The sequence below is a fragment of the Pinus tabuliformis genome, chromosome 9, assembly GCF_031772625.1.
Source record: "Pinus tabuliformis cultivar Carrire ecotype Pingquan chromosome 9, CPIR1, whole genome shotgun sequence".
NCBI classification, from domain to species: domain Eukaryota; kingdom Viridiplantae; phylum Streptophyta; class Pinopsida; order Pinales; family Pinaceae; genus Pinus; species Pinus tabuliformis.
Window position 1 is genome coordinate 112,775,217 of NC_142307.1, and position 18,888 is coordinate 112,794,104.

The following is an 18,888-nucleotide window of genomic DNA, read 5'->3' on the forward strand; positions in this document are numbered from 1 at the left end:
AAAACCGATGCAACAATTTTGAGGGTTTTATTATTATGCAGATTTCTTGAGTACAACTAGTGTGCCAAACTGGCTCAACCAGCAGAGATTTTTACACAGCAGTAATACATCTTCTCAGAGACAAATATTCAGCAAGTCTGCCCCACGAAAATCCTTCTGGTGCTTCTCTAAGGCTCTGCGTCAACCCTACTAGCCTCAGCGTAGCTCTAGAACCCTCTACGTCAGCTCTCTGGCCTTTTGCGTCACCCACATAGGCTCCTCAGCCTCTGCGCAGTTTCTAGCTGCCTCTGCATGGCTCTTGTTGCCTATGCGTAGCTCTGGTTGCTTCGGTGTCAGCCTCTCTGGTCATTGCGCTGACCCTTAGGCACTATCTCTGCCTCTCTGCTATGTACTCACTGCCCCTCGTTGCAACAGATCACTTGTTCGAATTTTCTCAGCAAACCCTGCTCTAGAAAATTGAACTGACTAATCAATCTTCGTGTATCTCCAACTGACCCTCACGCCTCCTCTTATACTTTTCCTATTGAGTCTTCAATAGCCGAGATTAAGTCTCTAATCAACGACTAAGATTAGATTTGGCTTGATCCATGTCATTTAGAACATTCTCACCCAATTTTATACTAATACCCATTAATATTTTAATTTTCCTAATTTTAGACTTCGGAACTCCATTAAAAATATTAATTATTTTAATATCTCTTTAATCGGGTAGAATTTTCCCAAACCATTTCTGGGTCTTGGAGATCTCATATGCTTTAGCCTCTCCACCAATTTTCATGGCTAGAACACATATGATGCTACCCCAAATCAACACTCCCTCTTAGCGAGGAATGTGCTCTAGTAATGCTCCACCACTGAACATCACACTGATCCTCCAGCATCGATACCTGTGCTGATGCTGGGCCTACTGCCCTACAGCACTGTTGCTTCTTGTACTGTTGCCCATGGTTCTACCACTGCCACTGCTACATCTGTACTGCAACTCCCTCTCAACATGCTGCCCATAGCATTGCCACTGCTAACTGCTGCACTGCTACTCAGTTACCTAGATGTAAGTAACTGATCTACCCAACTACTGACATCCTTGTCAGTCCGGAAGCCTCCTGATGCTCAAGCTACCTCTATTGCTATCCTTTGCTCCCTTTGCTGCCTTTGCACTGCTGCAAACACCTCTGTGCCTCTCGCATTGTTGCAACCTCCTTTGTGTATCTCACACTGCTACAAACACCTCTCTGCCTCTCGCACTGCTGCAACCCCCACTGCGCTGCTACAGACCTCTGCACTCTAGAGTCTAGCACTGCCTTTTTGCTCCATCGCATCTTGCTTCTACCGACACCCATCATCCTGCTACTATCATTCATGGCTCCCATAGCTGGATATGATCCAAGGGTTTGGGCACCTCAATTATCCTGCACCTCATCTTCTGTAGTCCTCTTGACTATAGCTCGATGTCTCCCCACCTCTTCTTTAGAGGTGCATGAGCACTCATGGCACAGTCGTCATTAGTCTTGACTTCTTTCTCCGCCTTAGCCGGAGCTGCCTTGGAGTCAGAAATCTCTCCCTTATTCTTCTTCCTGGGACACTTGGTTGCATAATGACCCAACTCCCCACAATGGAAGCACTTCACCTTGGAGATGTCCTTCTTCTTCCTCTTCTTCTACTGTCCCGCAGATGCCAGAGCCGCATCCTCCTCTTCTTTCTTGATTTGACCCCCTTTGCTACTACTCCTTGCCTTGGTCAACCATCTGATCTCTTCTTGGTGAAGAGCTGCCCACATCTCTTCCCATCTTGGAAGATTAGCTCTGCCCAAAATGCTTTGGACAAATGTCTCCCAATCCTCGGAGACTGCATTTAGGGCGGTCCTCACCATGAACTCTTGATCCGGCGTGGCCCCTATGGAAGTAAGTTGGTCTCAAATCTCCTGCAATTTGAGGAGGTATAGATCTATCTGCTTCCCCTTTTGCATTTGATACAACCACAACTGATTCTCCAATAGCATCTTCTGCTGCACGGAAGTGCCCTAATACAATGTCGTCAAAGTATCCCACATCTCCTTTGTCATGTTCTTTTCGGCAATATGTGGTATGACATGATCCTTGACCCCATCAAGGATTATGCACTTTTCCTTCGCCATTGCATCCTCATACTTCTCATTATCAGTTGGGTCTACTGGGATAACCACGGTTCTCAAGGCGAAGCCCTTGATGCGATGTCTATCCATGACTGACAGGATCCTGGCCTTCCAGATAAAAAAGTTGGAAACCCCATCCAGCCTGTCCTGATCCCTTAGTCCGTTCACTACCATCTCTGCTCCTCTTCTGGACTTCCTCTAAGATTCGACTTCCCTCCTGGAAATCTCCCTCTAAGTCTTGATTTCCCTGCTGGAAATCTTCCTGCCAGCTGTCGAACCACTCCTCTCCAATCCTCTTTGCAATTGCAACTCGGATTTGGATTCTTGGCTAGCAATTTGTCAAGGCAGCGACTCCCTCTACCTTGGTTTTGTCCTGTTAGGTACTGTTATGCTCCGACAAAAACAACACCCTACCAGCTCCACAATCTGCCCACATCTCCCTAGGTCTCGTCAACTGAAGAAACTGAGCCTTCCGGCTCTGCGCAATCCCGGCAAAGGCTGAATCACTCCTCTGGCCAACTGCGTCAAGCCTACTTGGTTGAGTAGGATGATGTGGCTCTTTGTGAGCCTCTTCTACCTCTCTTTTGCCTCTGCATTGGCCCTCTCCTTGGCTCGAAATGATGACGCAGGCCCTCTACGTCACTCCTTCTCTGCTACCTTCTGCTTAGGAGCAACTCCGTCTCTCGGGAGAGCTGCTACTGCTGCAAATTTCCAAAATTGCTGGTGTCTTCAATCCTCCTGTGATCTGCAATGCTCCGATACCATGTTGAAATTTCTAAGTATGACATGTTAGAAATTCCTACTGCATTATCTAGTTTATTTCACCTGCTTGTTTATTACTTAACAAGTTATTTATACATATAAATACTGAAAATAAACACAAATGCAACCTTAACTCATATACAGATCAACAATTGAAATACTAGACAAACATAAAAGGGACACTGTTATTTTTGGACAATCGTCCCCGGAAAAACCAAATTTAGGAAAACCGGTGCAGCAGTTCTGAGGGTTTTATTATTATACAGATTTCATGAGTACAACTAGGGTGCCAAACTGGCTCACCCAACAGAGATATTCACACAGCAGTAATACCTCTTCTCGGAGATAGATATTCAGCAAGTTTGCCCCACGAAAATCCTTCTGGCGCTTTTCCAAGGATCTGCGTCAGCCCTGCTAGCCTCAGCGTAGCTCTAGAACCCTCTGCGTTAGCTCTCTGGCCTTTTTCGCCACCCACGCAGGCCCCTCAACCTCTGCGCGGTTTCTAGCTGCCTCTGCATAGCTCTGGCTACCTCTGTGTCAGCCTCTCTGATCACTGCGCTGACCCTCAGGCACTATCTCTGCCTCTTTGTTATGTACTCACTACCCCTTGCTGCAACAGATCACTTGTTCGAATTTTCTCAGCAAACCCCGCTCCAAAAAATCGAACTAACTGATCAATCTTGGTGTATCTCCAACTGATCCTCAAGCCTCCTCTTATACTTTTTCTGTTGAGTCTTCAACGACCAAGATTAAGTCTTTAATCAACGACTAAGATTAGATTTGGCTTGATCCATGTCATTTAGAACATTCTCACCCAGTTTTATATTAATACCCATTAATATTTTAATTTTCCTAAGTTTAGACTTAGGAACTCCATTAAAACTATTTATTATTTTGATATCTCTCTAACTGGGTGGAATTTTCCCAAACCATTTTTGGGTCTTGGAGATTTCATGTGCTTTAGCCTCTCCACCAATTTTCATGGTTAGAGCACATCTGATGCTACCCCAAATCAACACTCGGCAGTAGTACCTCTCCTCGAAGACAGATATTTTGGTTGATCAATCACCAGATGAACAATCCCACAACAACAATGGCAGCTCCTTGGCTGGACAACAAAAGCTGCTCCAAGCTTCTCTACTGCTCTGTCACTCTACAGGGACTGTGTCACCCTTCCTGGCTCACCAGCACTCAGTCTGCCCCACGAAAATTCTCCTTGCGTTGCCTCTTGGCCCTACGTCAACTCTACTTACCATTGCGCAGCTACTGAAGCCTTTGCGTCAGCTCTCAAACCGTCTGCGTCACCCACGCTGGCCTCTTCAACCTCTGCGTAGCTCCCAACTACCTTTGTGTAGCACCCAGTTTCCTCTACGTCAGCCTCTTCAGGGTCTGCGCTGTCTCTTTGGCACTATCTCTGCCTCTCTGCTATGTATTCTTGGCCTCGTGCTGAACTACCCTCACTGCAACGGATCATTGGTTCGATTCTCTCAGCAAAACCCCGCTCCAGAAAATCGAACTGACTAATCAATTTGGTGTATCTCCAACTGACCCTCAAGCCTCCTCTTATACTTTTCCTATGGAGTCTTCAATGACCGAGATTAAGTCCCTAATCAACGGCTAAGATTAGATTTGGCTTGATCGATGTCATTTAGAACATTTTCACCCCGTTTTATATTAATACCCATTAATATTTTAATTTTCCTAAGTTTAGGCTTAGGAACCCCATTAAAAATATTAATTATTTTAATATCTCTCCAATCGGGTGGAATTTCCCCAAACCATTTCTGGGTCTTGGAGATCTCATGTGCTTTAGCCTATCCACCAATTTTCATGGCTAGAGCACATCCGATGCTACTAAAATCAACACTCCCTCTTAGCGAGGAATGTGCTATAGTAATGCTTCACCATGGAAACATCACACTGACCCTCCGCACCGGTACCTGTGTTGATGCTTGGTCTATTGCCTCACATCATCTGCACTGTTGCTTCTTGTACTACTGCCCATGACACTGCCACTGCCACATCTGTATTGCAGCTCCCTCTCAATATGCTAACCATGCTGCCCCTAGCACTGCCACTGCTAACTGCTGCACTGCAACTCAGTTACCGAGAAGTAGGTAACTGACTTCTCCCAAATACTGACATCTCAGTCAGTCTAAAAGCGTCATGACACTGAAGCTGCCTCTGCTGCTATCCTATTCTCCCTCTGTTGACACTGCACTACTGCATACATCTCTGTGCCTCTTGCACTGCTGCAACCTCCACTGCGTTGCTTCAGATTTCTATACCCAAACACTGCCTTGCTGCTCCACTACACTTTGCTCCACCCGACATCTATCATCATGCTATTATCGTTAAGGGCTCCCGTAGCCGGATGTGATCCAAGAGTTTGGGCACCTCAAGGATCCTACCCCTAGTATGTAGTCCTCCTGACTACAACTCGATGTTTCCCCACCTCTTCTCTAGAGGTGCATGAGCACTCATGGCACAATCGTCATCAGTCTCGACCTCTTTCTCTGCCTTAGTTGGAGCTGCCTTGGAGTCGGAGGCCTCTCCCTTGTTTTTCTTCCTAGGACACTGGGATGCATAATGTCCCAACTCCAGACAATGGAAACACTTCACCTTGGAGATATCCTTCTTCTTCCTCTTCCCTTGCTGTCCCGCAGATGCTAGAGTTGCATCCTCCTCCTCCTCTTTCTTGATTCGACTTCCCTCCACTACTCCTCGCCTTGGTATTATTCAGGTAGATTAATATAACGAAGTTGGGTTATTGTACAAAATTGTGTAAAAAGTTGTGTATATCTTGTTCACTAGTAGATTTATTGTTGTTTATATTCCGCTGTGCAAAGTAGCTTCATTGTGATTCTTGGTTTGGTAGCGTCAGAGATTTAAGATTCTATCCCAGACACCAAGATCGTGGAAAACAACAGTTCATAATAGCATTGTTATCTATGAGTGATTGCTGGATAAATCTGCTTATATCTTTAAGCTATCAATGTTTCATGAGCATGATGTAATGGTTCAATGAATGATAAATTCCTTAAGCTTCATGGTTGCATAAACTAAAGCATTGTGGATGCCCCTTTATCTTGAATACATAGGATATGATTGCTTCACATGGTATTTTTACATTTTCATGATTGTTAATGGTTGATGCCATTGAATGTTAAGCAAGCTTGGTGCAGTTACACACCACACTCTTTCATCGGGTTTTCCAGCATAATATGATCACACTTCATAACACAACGAGACGTATCTCATCTACACTTCATTAAAGCTTGCTTAATCTGGCAATCATATTGCATATTTCAGTCTGTCATCAACCTGAGAGTGAGTTGGTGAAAGTTGCTAGTAATATTTGTCATGTTTAAGTTAGGAGAGCTCCCATTCCTATACAATGAAGCTTGATTTGACTTATAGGGATTCCCCTTTGGTTAGGATAATCCTTTTTTAGTCTAAAGAGTGGAGCTGGGACACTAAGATGATGTGAGTGGCTTTCAGGCTCTCCTCGAGTAGGGAGTTTGAGCAGGAGCATATTGTATATGTGAGAGCATTGCTTTCATACAAGGCTTGGTTATTACTATGTTGTGTCATTTTCCGATTTTGTCTAATTGCTTTGCCACTCATTGCTTGCAACTATATTGCAACCATTTGTTTTTCTTGTCATATTACTTTGATGCTTTTGCGGTGTTGCTTCCTTCTTGTGCATATTGGTGGCTTCATTACAATGTTTCCATCAAAAAACTGCACACTTCATTTAGCCTTGAAGATCTACTTAACAAGACAATGGGCACTCACTGGTCAACAGAGTAGGCACTGTCCAAATTGTCCCTAAAATTGTTATAACTCAATTTTCTTCACAATTTTGATAGTATATAAAAGTATGTCAAATAATTGATAAACCAACCTCCTTTTGAGAGAATAAAAATTTGTTTACAGTGGGAAAAATTTGTATTAATATGATCCACTATGAAAGGATGGCACAAGAAGAAAGGAGCATACCAATTAAGCTTTGAGATCTCTGAGTGCAGGTCATCTAAAGCAGTTGGACTCAAGCGAGCAATAAGATCATCCTAACCATGCACAAAAAACAATGTTAACTATATGTCAAGGCAAAAAAGCACGAGATATTAATTACACATGAAAAGAAACTTGGAGCAATTATGAGAAAAATAACATGGAAAAGTACCATTCAAAGGAACACAAATGGAAGGAAGAGTTGTGGATTTTCAAAAGAAAAACGAATCATAGTGGATATATGTTTCTCACTGTAGTATTCGTTTTCCTTACAACCCAAAATAAAGCATGTTAAGCCAAGGATAAAATCACAAGGGAAAAATATTTAAACTCAAAAAATGCGTTATTACAATATGAATGGAAAAAGAGAAGTTTATTTTGTGAGTTCTTTATTTTGTGAGTTCTAAAATATCTCATTTTATCTTTTGGTACTGCATACCATAGTGTTCTGGACAAAAGGCTGCTAGATAATGGTTGTTGCTTATCTGTATTTTGTATAATTTTCCACTAAGCATTTCTTGTAGTCCATTTGGTAAACAGTGCTGAATTGTTGTTTGGCAAGAACAAAAAGTTGTGTGGTTGGATAGCTTGTAGAGATAGAAACATTTATAATTTTGATAGCTGAGATGCTATCACTTACATCAGAGACTCTGAAATTAACTTGGAAGGAAAGAATGAACGCAAGAAATTGGAGTGATGCCCAGAAATGACAAAACCTGTAAATGGGATATGTGAAATTAAGAGTGTCATAAATGCATTAATATAGACCATATAAAGCATTGGAAGTCTAGATTTGCCTAAATACATCAAATATTAGTAGCAAACTATAAATCAATATTGATTATAAAAATATTCTGTGATTACAAATTTAATCCTCATGTTTCACCCCTTCAAAGTCCTATGGTAGATGGTAAAATAAATTAATTCAATAGAAGTGAAATTCAAAAGTATAAGTGGCAATCTAGCAAATATGATTTCCAGTATCCATTTCCAATTGAAAGAGTTGTGCAATAAAACTCTCACATCCATATTGACTTGGTTTCTATAGGAAGAGTGGTTGGCGTTCATGGACCAAACTGTTTGGAAAGAATACTTCTCCTAATGTTACTGTTGCCCCCCACAAGGGAAACTACCTCTGCACCACCTTCTTCAGGGTACATTGATGATGCTTGATGACCTCTCCTACTCATATTGTTGGAAATATTGAGAGGCTGGGTGAATCAGTATTTCGTTACTATTATCAATTTTTAGCTTTTAACGCATTGATGCACATAAATCATTAAACACAAATCTTCATATAAGAGACATTATTCAAATTATCTTTGTAAATATTTTGTAAACTTCTTCATACAAAGTAAGCACCAACTTGCAACTTGTAGGCACCAACCTACAAGAGATTTCAATTCCTAACTGAGCACCAACTCAGCAGCTTTGTAGGCACCAACCTACAAGACATTTCAATTCCTAACCAAGCACCAACTCAGCAGCTTTGTAGGCATCAACCTACAAGGGATTCCAATCCCCTAGCTAAGCACCAACTCAGCAATTTCTTAGGCACCAACCTATAGGAGACTCCAATCCCCTAGTTGAGCACTAACTCACCAATTTTGTAGGAACCAACCTACTTCAATTTGTTCCTTGGACCTGTCAACAACAATTTCTGATCACAGCCACCTGTCCTTCCTATATTCCTTAATTCTCTGCTCTTAACTTAGCTTGACTCTTCAACGTGGCTTAAATTTCCAACTTGACTCGTCTCTTCAACTTGATTTGGCTCTTCAACATAAAATCCTTCCTCAGAGTATAATACTACCAGAGCAAGCATCATCAAGTTTCAGATTCCACTGGGACGTAGTAACAACGCCAAAAAGAAATCATTGTCATCACTCCTAGTATCCTTCCCAAGGATCACCACATCCTTCTTCAACCTTGTAGTCTTCAAATCTAAAACAGTGTCAACGAACCATCCTTCCTTAATACATTGGTCACTCAACTGAAAAGCCTCGAAATGGACATCACCACTACCTTCCTTGTGACCTCGGCCTCCTCTTTTAGTCACTCAAAAATCATCCTCAGTTTGATCCTTAGAAAAATCATGTCAATCATCCTTAGTTTGATCCTTAGAACAATCATGTCAACACAAATTTATGTCTACACTTTAGGCTAATTTCGGGCCTGTAACAAGACCTAGTTTGTTGAAATTCCATGTAAGAGAATTTCTTATCATGATAATGACTTGTGACTGTATAGAAAGGTTTTTATTTAGTATTTTCTTACTTCAATTATGTCATCAAGCAATTATACATTTAAATATGGAGATTGTTGACCACTGGAGTGGCACCTGATGATTATATAAAGACTCCATGCCCGAGGATGATCCATAGGACATTTGTACCATCAGATATTGTCAATCAACAGAGTTTTTTAACTCTACTTCTATCTTCTCATCATCTTTCTTGTACCCAAATTCCACACCCTACGGGGAATTGTAATAAGTGATACTAGTAATGATGAGTTTTGAGTCTGTAACAGGCCTAGGATGTTGGGACTCGATCAACAAACGAGTACACCTTGGAGTGTTTTTTTTATCTGGTTAATTATCCCTTCTTTTTCAGAGGCGGATAATTTTTTAGGTTTTTTCACTCACGTTTTACCCCAAAGCCGGGGTGACGGTTTGAAGATTGAGCCCCTGACACATTTTAGTGTCTAGAGTCGATGTATATTACCATACTAGATCACATAAAAAATTTCGTGGAATTTGGTTGGGACTAAGTAGTCATTTTTTATATTTTTAGATTTCCCACAGGTCAAAAATTGCAAATAAAATTGTATTTAAATTGTAATAAGTGTAGTCTAAAGAAGTTGTATGGGGTATGAATAATCAAAATTACACCTCTCACCCTCGACTTTCTACTATGACACATTTTGAGGGGTTAATAATGTGTTTTGGACCCTCAAAACCCACTTTTCCTAAGTTTAGTGGGAAATCTGGCAATTAATTAAGCTAGAAATTAAATAAATGGAGAAAAATAAATATCCACACATGCTAAATGTTGTGGAAATGAGGTGGAAAATTATGGGGGAGTTAAAGTGAAGTCCCAAGGTGATGTGGACTCCTAAAATCAAGGAAAGGACATGCTCAAATAAAATCGAATTTCTGGCATTAAATGAAAAAGCTGCTTGGAAATTCGAATTTGTTAAGTTAATGCACATTTGAGAGGATATGGGAGAATATTTGGTGGAGATTTTTGTGGGAAATTGTCCCCACATGGGTTACCACCCATATACACTTGCCATTCCAACATAAAATTCGAATTTGGCACATAAGGGAAGAAGAAAATGATGTCCACTTGCCAGAATTCGACTTTTACACTTGGCATTAGAGCTCCATTCAACAAATTCGAATTTCTCCTTGGGATTGTCACCTCATGCCACTTGTTTAATCACTTCTACATTGGGATTGGCTCCAATGCCATTTTTCATTCATTCTTCATTGGGATTTGCTCCCAACTCTCTATATAATAGAGCCATGGGCTCTCACATTGAATAATATTGTTACTAGCTATTGTGCTTGTGGAAGCGCTGTTGCCTTGTACACTTTCAAAAATATCAATAAAGACTTTGGAGTTTCATTCATGAAGTGTTCCTCCTTTTCGAGTGTGATGAATTGTTGAGCATTGGTATAATTCCTTTTACTCATGCTTTGATCTAATTTGCTTCCATATGCTCTTGTAGATTTGTTAATGTAGAGTTATCTTGCATTGACATTTGATTTAGAAGTATGTTCTAGGTATAGAATGCTCTAGTTGGTTTTAAATAAATCTCTAGAGTGCTTTATCATTATTTATTGCTAAATTTATATGGAACTAATTCTTGATTGAAGTTTTGTAGAGGGAACATCTTGTTGGGATTACAGAATCAAGCGTGAGGAGAAGTCTTTGGAGAGACCAACCCACTGTTGATACATTCTTAAAGGAGCTCTCATTTGTTCCTTGAACCTTTATAGTCTTATCTTACAAAGTGGTTTTGCAGGGATTTCGGCACATAGCTTGTACACAAGCCGAGAACTTCTAAATTTAAATCTCTTTAAAACAACATTGTACTTCATTTATTTCATTTCCTATCTAAGAGCTTGAAGATGGCTAAGAAAAGACGAGAGTTTACTCTCACTCTTTAACTTAGCCTTTTGTAAATTATAATTGTACATATACATTTTATCTTGTTGATTTTTCCATTAATACTTAACTTATTTTGCAGCCATTGTTTGGATTGTTTGCTAACTCTTGTGTTGCAGATTTTGAAGAGCAACTCCCCGCAACATCTAACAAGTGTTTGCAGGGCCTTTGGCAAGTGTTGGGGGTTCGATTTCCAAGGATGTCGTGAGCCCTTTTGAGGCTTATTTTGGCCAAGTCAAGTTCACTAGAGGGCTGCCCATTTTCCTCTCTAAGCCATGGGCATTTGGAGGAAACTCACACCTTGTTTCCCTTGCATAAGTTTTGTAAGATCTTGTCACTACTTTCTCAAGAAAAGAGGTCTAGTGTCTAAGTTTCAAGCAATTATTGTGAGGACTCCCCTTGAAGTATAGTTGAGAACTTTGAAGGGCCCTCTTCTCATTTTAATATTAATAAAAGATTTAACTTGCTTGTGGGAGCTTGGGATTTCTCCCATGGTATCCTATCTCCCCATTTAGAGGGAGGCTTCTCTTGGGTGGATTGACATTTGCATGGTTTAAGCTTTCATACTTCATTCACTTATATGCATGTTTTAATTGGGAATTAACACAACCTCACTATCACATTTCATTAAGTTAAAGTTTGTTACAATTTCATTTGAGCTTTGCATTTTCTTTCTCATTGTTGCTTGGAGCTACAAGCTTACACTTTACTTTGGGCAATTCATCCTTTACATGCAAGCATTTTATGTTCTTAACAAACTTTGATTCGTTTCCATTTACCTTGGTAAATTATTTCTTGGCCCTTGAATACATGCTTCAATTTTATGCTACATTGTTATCTTGAATATTGAAGAATTTAATGTCATTGTCTATTTGAAACAAATTTTACTTTCAAGAAAATTACTTGTATCATTTTAATTCATTGATGAAACACATGCAACACTTGTAAGCTAATTTTATCCCTCCAATTGAAGTTATAATTGCAACTTATGTTGAACACTATTTCATTTTCAAGCATTGCAAATCAATCTCTTTGAAGCATTTGCATGTATCATTATTTTAATTTGGGGAATTAACACAATTTGCATTTCATCTAGGCATTTTAGCGTAGGAAGGCCCCAAACCTCATTAAAATTTTACCTCCAGCATAAATTGGTTGAAATAGACATCTTAGGGATCCTCTACTCCTCTATTGAGTCCTCACTGTGAGATCCATATCATTGGGCGAGGGTGAGGTCTGAAGATTAAAGAGTTAAATTGTAATCTTGTTGTAGAGCTAATTAATAAAATTAACCAAGAGCACTTTCCATTACATTTACTTTACTTGTCTCTTGATGGTTTGAGTTTTTATATGCAAAGTCTATTCCAAAAGCAAGTATTGTAATCATTTCAAACAAGTGTTTTCTTTTCATGTTTCAAGTCTAATTGCATATTGATGTTTTGGTTTAACACTTCCTTTCTTTTACATTTCCAAGTTAATTAATAATTTTTGGGTTTTGGCAAGATATGTTTCAAATGTTTTGATTTACAAAGTTGATTATCTCAAAAAGCATTTTGTATCTTACATATCGTGTGCTAACAATTCTTATTTACATTTCAGAGTAACTTTGTTTTCTCTTTTAAGAGCATTGCATTTTACTTTGAGCAAATATATCTGTAAAATTGTTGAGCAAATTCCTTATAAGGCACTGGTTTTATGGTTTTTTAATCATATTAATTATTGGCATTGTTATTTCAACTTGTTCACTTCATATTTGCTCATAAATCCTTAAAATTAATCCATTTTCACTATAACACTCACCTAGAAACTCATGTCTTTTAACTTAATTTTTCATTAGGTACCACCCCCCTTAGCTAACCTAGGAGATAGCTCAAACGTAGAGAGTCGGGATTAGTGTGACAGCCCCTTCTCTGAGTTCCCTGCTACCAACCACACCTTGTGGGGTTGAAGGCTTTTCTCACTGACTTGTAGGTAGGTGTAGGCGGCAAGGTCAACAGAGATCACAGTGCACAAAAGGCAATAGACCACAAGTTAGGCCAGAGGCTAGGGCAAAACCCACAAGGGGAAAAGCCATCAATCATTTCCTTCTTCATCAACAAGAGAAATCCAAGTCAAACTAACTAGTGATCCAAGTGCCATTTCACCCCTCCAAACTTTGCCATGTTTCCTTCACAAGATAGTCAACCAATCACAAAAATATAGTGCCACAGTGAGCTCGGATACCACAGGAAATGTTTCCACAGAAAGCTTGCATCATCACAAAAGGTAGTACTACAGGAAGTTCACATCATGATAGAAAGAAGGGCTACAGAAGCTTGCATCATCACAGAAGTACAGTGCATCAAATAGCTCATCTTCTTACAGGAGTATAGTGCCACTTTCACAGCAGTGTGTTGCCTTAGATATCAGCGTTTTCTGAAATCGTGTATATATGTCTCAGGGATGTCTTAGATATCTACTTCAGAAATGTCTTGGATATGCTTCAAAAAGCTCGTTCTTGTACCTCAGACAACTCAATCTTCATGCCTCAAAAAGACGCTTCAAATTTGTCCTTGATGGAGATGAATTGGCTCTATTTATAGTTGTTCGTTCATGTCAAGAGACACGTATCTTGGGCAGGACGACTTGTCATTTGGAGGGTCGACTTGGTCAACTTGAAGAGACAAATGACACTGTCAAAAATTCAAATTTTCTACGTTTACAAGGCTCACGAAGAACATACCCTTTTACATTTTCTTTTGACCAAAACAAAGCACGAAGAACATGCTAGAAAATAATAATATTTTTTCTACTTTTTTTACATAAAATACATATTGATATTAGTACAATGGCAATTATGAAGACCAAACCTAGTTACAACTTCAACACTCCCTCTTAACTAGGGAGGTATTCATAATGACTCATTGGGATATTCTCAAGTTGAAAACTTTCATAAGAAAGTATCAAAATCGATACGCATCAATGATGATAACATCATCATAACCAACATTGTCAAAATACGAAGGCCCTGACAAGTAAGCTCTATCTCTCCACTAAATCTGAGCATAATGTTGGGAGGCCTTCAATAGGACACCACACCGCCAATGTTATCAGAACTGAACCGGTGATCGAACCCGAAAACCCTCTAAACTGAGAATCAGTCGAAAAAGGACCAAAACCGGTAAAAACACTGGACCAAAAAACTAGTCGACCAAAAAAAACATATCATATTCGAATTTTAAAGGAAAACATATATATTCATATGCATCCATATGAATCCAAACCATTTATACACAAATAAACAAAACTTCTCATTTTTATAGCATGTAAGAGTGCACATAACCAAAATAGCATTGAGTGCAATCCATCTCTGAATAAAAAATACATCAACAAACAGGCTCTAGATGGCCTCTAGCATCCAAAAGAAATGATGCTACAACAAATACCTACATACCATCAAAATCATTGCCTATTGGGATCTTTGGCATAAATATCACCCTCTAAGCATTAAAATAAGATAAAAAAAACGTAGCATGTCAAGTCAAGATTATGTTTGAGTGATGTGTACATTTTTAGTAAGGTCATGATAGAGGAGTTCAACAACCAATGCCACTAACATCAAGGTACATAGAGGGCTTGGTGCTATTGATTAAATACTAGTTCCATACCCCTGTACACAACAAAATCCAATGGAAATGTTGCAATCCCCCCAATCCTGAAAAACTATTACGTCCGCTAGATTTTGAGTGAAATCTAAAATTCTACTTTCTCTGTTTTAAATCCAATGAGGTCGGAACCACTCTCAAACATCCTAAGTCATTTCATGGTAATGTTAAAAATTTAAGGATGAAAATTGTTAATTTTAGGCAACAATGGTATGTTCTATGCTTTAGAGCAATTTTACTTCAATTTCTTTATCAGCCCACTATCAATATTCAGTTTATCAATCACATCAACATGATAGTAAAATGCAGATAGAACATAAACATAAATAGTAGAAGGCAAGCGAAGACAAGAGGACACAAGATGTGGCACTAGCCAGGGACAAACTCCAATGTGGGGAACCCTTGATCAATTCTTCTTATAGTCCTCAATAGTTCAACAGAGAGAGATAGTACAATTTATAAATTCTGATAATTTATAACAGTGCAAAAGAATCCTAACTAGAAAAGTCAACGCTAGTCAACAGAGCAGATTTGACCCTCAAAGATTCAGTCAACTTCGGCCTCCAAACAGCAAGATGAAACAACCCTCAAAACAACCGAATTCTGCCCAGTCAAACTCTAGTCAAGCAGCCCACCTTCAGCCCTAGCTGCGGTTGACGTTGGTCAACGCTTGGTCAAAATGTCCATAAATTCGGTCTCCTGAAATTTCGCTCTCCTGAAATTTCGGACGTGTGGAGAGAGAGAGGCCCAGAAATCTGTACCCAATCAATGAAGAGAGAGAGAGAGAAGTGTGAAGATGAGTGTGTCCAAATGAGGCTAAGTCACCTTCTATTTATATGCAACATTGAGGATGAACAGATGTGACTGTTGGGCTTTTGAGCCTACATAAGTTTGTTGGTCGACCTTGACAATTTGACCATAATCAAAATAAATTCATAACTTCATTTGTACATGTCAAAATCGGATGATTTTTAGATCAATCCCACACCTTTCGGAGAGAGGAATCTAAGAAAAATATCAACTGTCATAAATAATATGACCCATGTGGAGTTTGGCCCTAGTTGCCAATTTTAACACTCCCTCTCAACTAGGGAGAAATCCATCTGCTCATCCATCTGCCAATCTATACTATCTCTGCCATCAATGCACTGCTCTGCTCTGCTGAACTATGAAGAAGATGAAGTGATCGAGAATGTATCATACCATTCTCCACTGACCCGAAGTCAGTCCCAATCAAAGGAGAGTGTGTCATACCACTCTTACTGACCCGAAGTCAATTCCAATCAAAAGAGAGTGTTTCATACCACTCTTACTGACTTGAAGTCAGCTCCAATTAATCCCAGATCAATATCGGAGATCCTAGCATAGGGAGTATGGTAGTACACGATGCGTCCATCGATAGTACTGTGGTCCCTATCCTCATTTCTCTACTCATTGGCCAGATGAGAGATACTCCCCATGAGTCCCAGACTGCATGGGTAGGATGTCTCAGCAAGAGAAGGATGAACCACTCATCCTGCCTACATGTTGCCAAGGGGTATCGCAGGGGAAGGCTGAACCACTCACCCTGTACACAACAAACCACTAGGGGAAGGTTGAACCACTCACCCTATGGTTGCTCATCGCTCCAAGAAGTACCCCAAGCCCCCTGGAGCTCCCAGAGCTCAATGTCCATCTCATACAGGACCCTCATAAGAGGGTCTCTCCACGACTCCAAGTCGTTCTCGGAAGGCCAAGAACTTGACCTTCCCCAGGGGCTTTGTCAGAATATTGGCGACCTGCTCATCAGTCCCAATGTGATGGAGCCTTATTGCTCCTCGTTGTACCATATCCCAGATAAAGTGGTACCTGATATCTATATGCTTGGAGCGATCACAAAACACGAGATTCTCTGATAATCGGATCCCACTCTGGTTGTCGCAGAGGATCACGGTGGTATCCAATACATGTCCAAACAGTTCACTGAAGAGCTTCCTCAACCAGATAGCTTCACAGGAGGCCATACTAGTAGCTATGTACTCGGCCTCAGCGGTGCTCAAGGCAACCGATTTCTGCTATCGAAGCAAGACCTGAAGAAATTTCAACCCTCACTCTGGTTATCAGTTTTTCCTTATCACTCCATGCATTTAGTTTTAAATCCAAGCATAATAAGAATTCTAAAATCTGGAAATGACAATATTTTCTGAAAACACAAATTTAGAGATTTCACAACTATTAAAATTGCAGAAATAAAACACAGCAAAATTATGACAGCCACACAGAAAATAAGATAGTGATTTTTGGTCAATGTGACCCTGGAAAAACCCCCTACAACTCTTGGGGAAAACCAGTTTGAGAGCTCTTCTTTATTTCTGAAAATGATTTTACAGAGAAACTGAAATACACAGTAAAAATTCTAGCAACCACAAATTACAACTTATCTTGATTTCTGTGCTTGAACTCCACCTCGAAAATCGTGCCCATCAGCGAACAGGTAAAACAAAAAATTTCCAGCAATAAAACAACATTAAATGCTATACGGCCTGCCTCGAAGAATGTGCCCAAAACTTGTTGTATGGATTGTACGAACAATACGATTTCAACAATACGGCTGCCTCGAGAATAGTGCCCAAATCTGCCTCGAAATTTGTGCCCTTGCTGTTGTCCCTCTTCCTCGATTTCTGTGCCTTTCTCCTATTGTATAGTTTTGCCTTGGGATGTGTGCCAATAAATGTTGCTGCCCAGATTTGCTAAAATGTCTTCTCGCTACTCTCCTTCACTTCTTCACTGCTCAGAAATTTTCTCCTTGCTCTCTCTTCTCTTTCTCTAAAATGCTCATGAAAGAATGAATTGATCTTTTTCTCTTCTCTTCTCCTTTTACTCTCTAAATGACCTTTTGAGTTACCCTAAGATCTAATGGCTGAGATTCATTTAGATCTAGGGATGAAAATAAATGTGCATTTAATTCTCACTTTCTATTTTTTAACTCACCCACTTAAATAAAGACCCACTTAGCCTTTTATTTCTATAGTCACTTTTTCACTTTCTAATTCTTCATTGACTTTAATCAATGTTTTAAAACTCCGACTCCAACTTCGACTCAGCCGAGGGTCGACTCCGACTCCGACTCGGTATCGACTCGGCCTGCTCGATTTCAATGACTCGGTCGTTGTAAAAAATACATTAAATATTTATTTTTTATAAAAACACATAATTTTAAAGATTTTCATTCATGTTTCCAAACACACAGCATTAGAATATAGATAGAAGACAACATATGATCAAAGTAGGCTCATGAATATATCCATTATATCAAAATGGTACCCAGTGCACTGTCCAATACATACAGGATGATGATATAGAGATCAAAACAAAAACACATAACCAAGGAAGCTATAAATGGCCTCTACAATAAAAGTCTGTGACCAGTACTATTGGCTACTGCTAGAGTTGCCAACATCATCTGGCTTAGTGTTACTTGGGAGCGGGAGCGAAAGTGGGGAGCGAGAGCGAAAATGGGAGCGGGAGCGACATTTTCAGAAGCTCCTAGTTTGGGAGCGAATCCCAGAGGGGTTCGACAACCAATGTCACTAACATCAAGGTACATAGAGGGATTGGTGCTCTTGATTAAATACGACTTCCATACCCTAATACATGACAAAATTCAATGGAAACATTGCAATCCTCCAATCCTGAAATCCTGAAAAACTGATAAGTCTGCTGGATTTTGAATGAAATCTAAAATTCTACTTTCTCCATATGAAATCCAATGAGGCCTAAACCACTCTCAAACATCCTGAGTCATTTCATGGTAATGTTAAAAAATTAAGTAAAAGGATGAAAATGAAGATTAAGGAGACTGTCACTTTTACTTTAAGAATTTAACATTACTATGAAATTTGAATAGCATATCAATACTAGGAGAGGGGAATGGACCCCAAATATCATTTAACTAATTTAGAAAACACCTTGGAGTCCCCAACACTCAGCTAACAGTTAAATTTTTTTTTAAAAATATGAAAAATCGCATTTTTTTTGGGGTTACAGGCCACATTCATTGACTCGGCCGAGTTATTGCAGAACCAGCCGGGTTGACCGAGTCATGACTGACTCAGCCGAGTCATGCAATCCGTTCTGTTTTTTCTGCCGGGTCACAAAAAATCCCAACGACTCAGATCAA

The 18,888-nt window shown here is 39.8% G+C and overlaps 1 protein-coding gene across 4 annotated transcripts in view; it reads right to left on the reverse strand.

The window, feature by feature from the left end:
• Positions 1 to 18,888, reverse strand: part of LOC149147337 (uncharacterized) — a 432,707-nt gene that overhangs the window by 182,958 nt on the left and 230,861 nt on the right. For all 4 annotated transcript variants that reach the window (XM_089440437.1, XM_089440439.1, XM_089440436.1 and 1 more), the window contains one exon: positions 6,896 to 6,966. In XM_089440437.1, the coding sequence (XP_089296563.1) occupies positions 6,896 to 6,966 (71 nt within the window). The remainder of the gene's footprint in view (positions 1 to 6,895; positions 6,967 to 18,888) is intronic.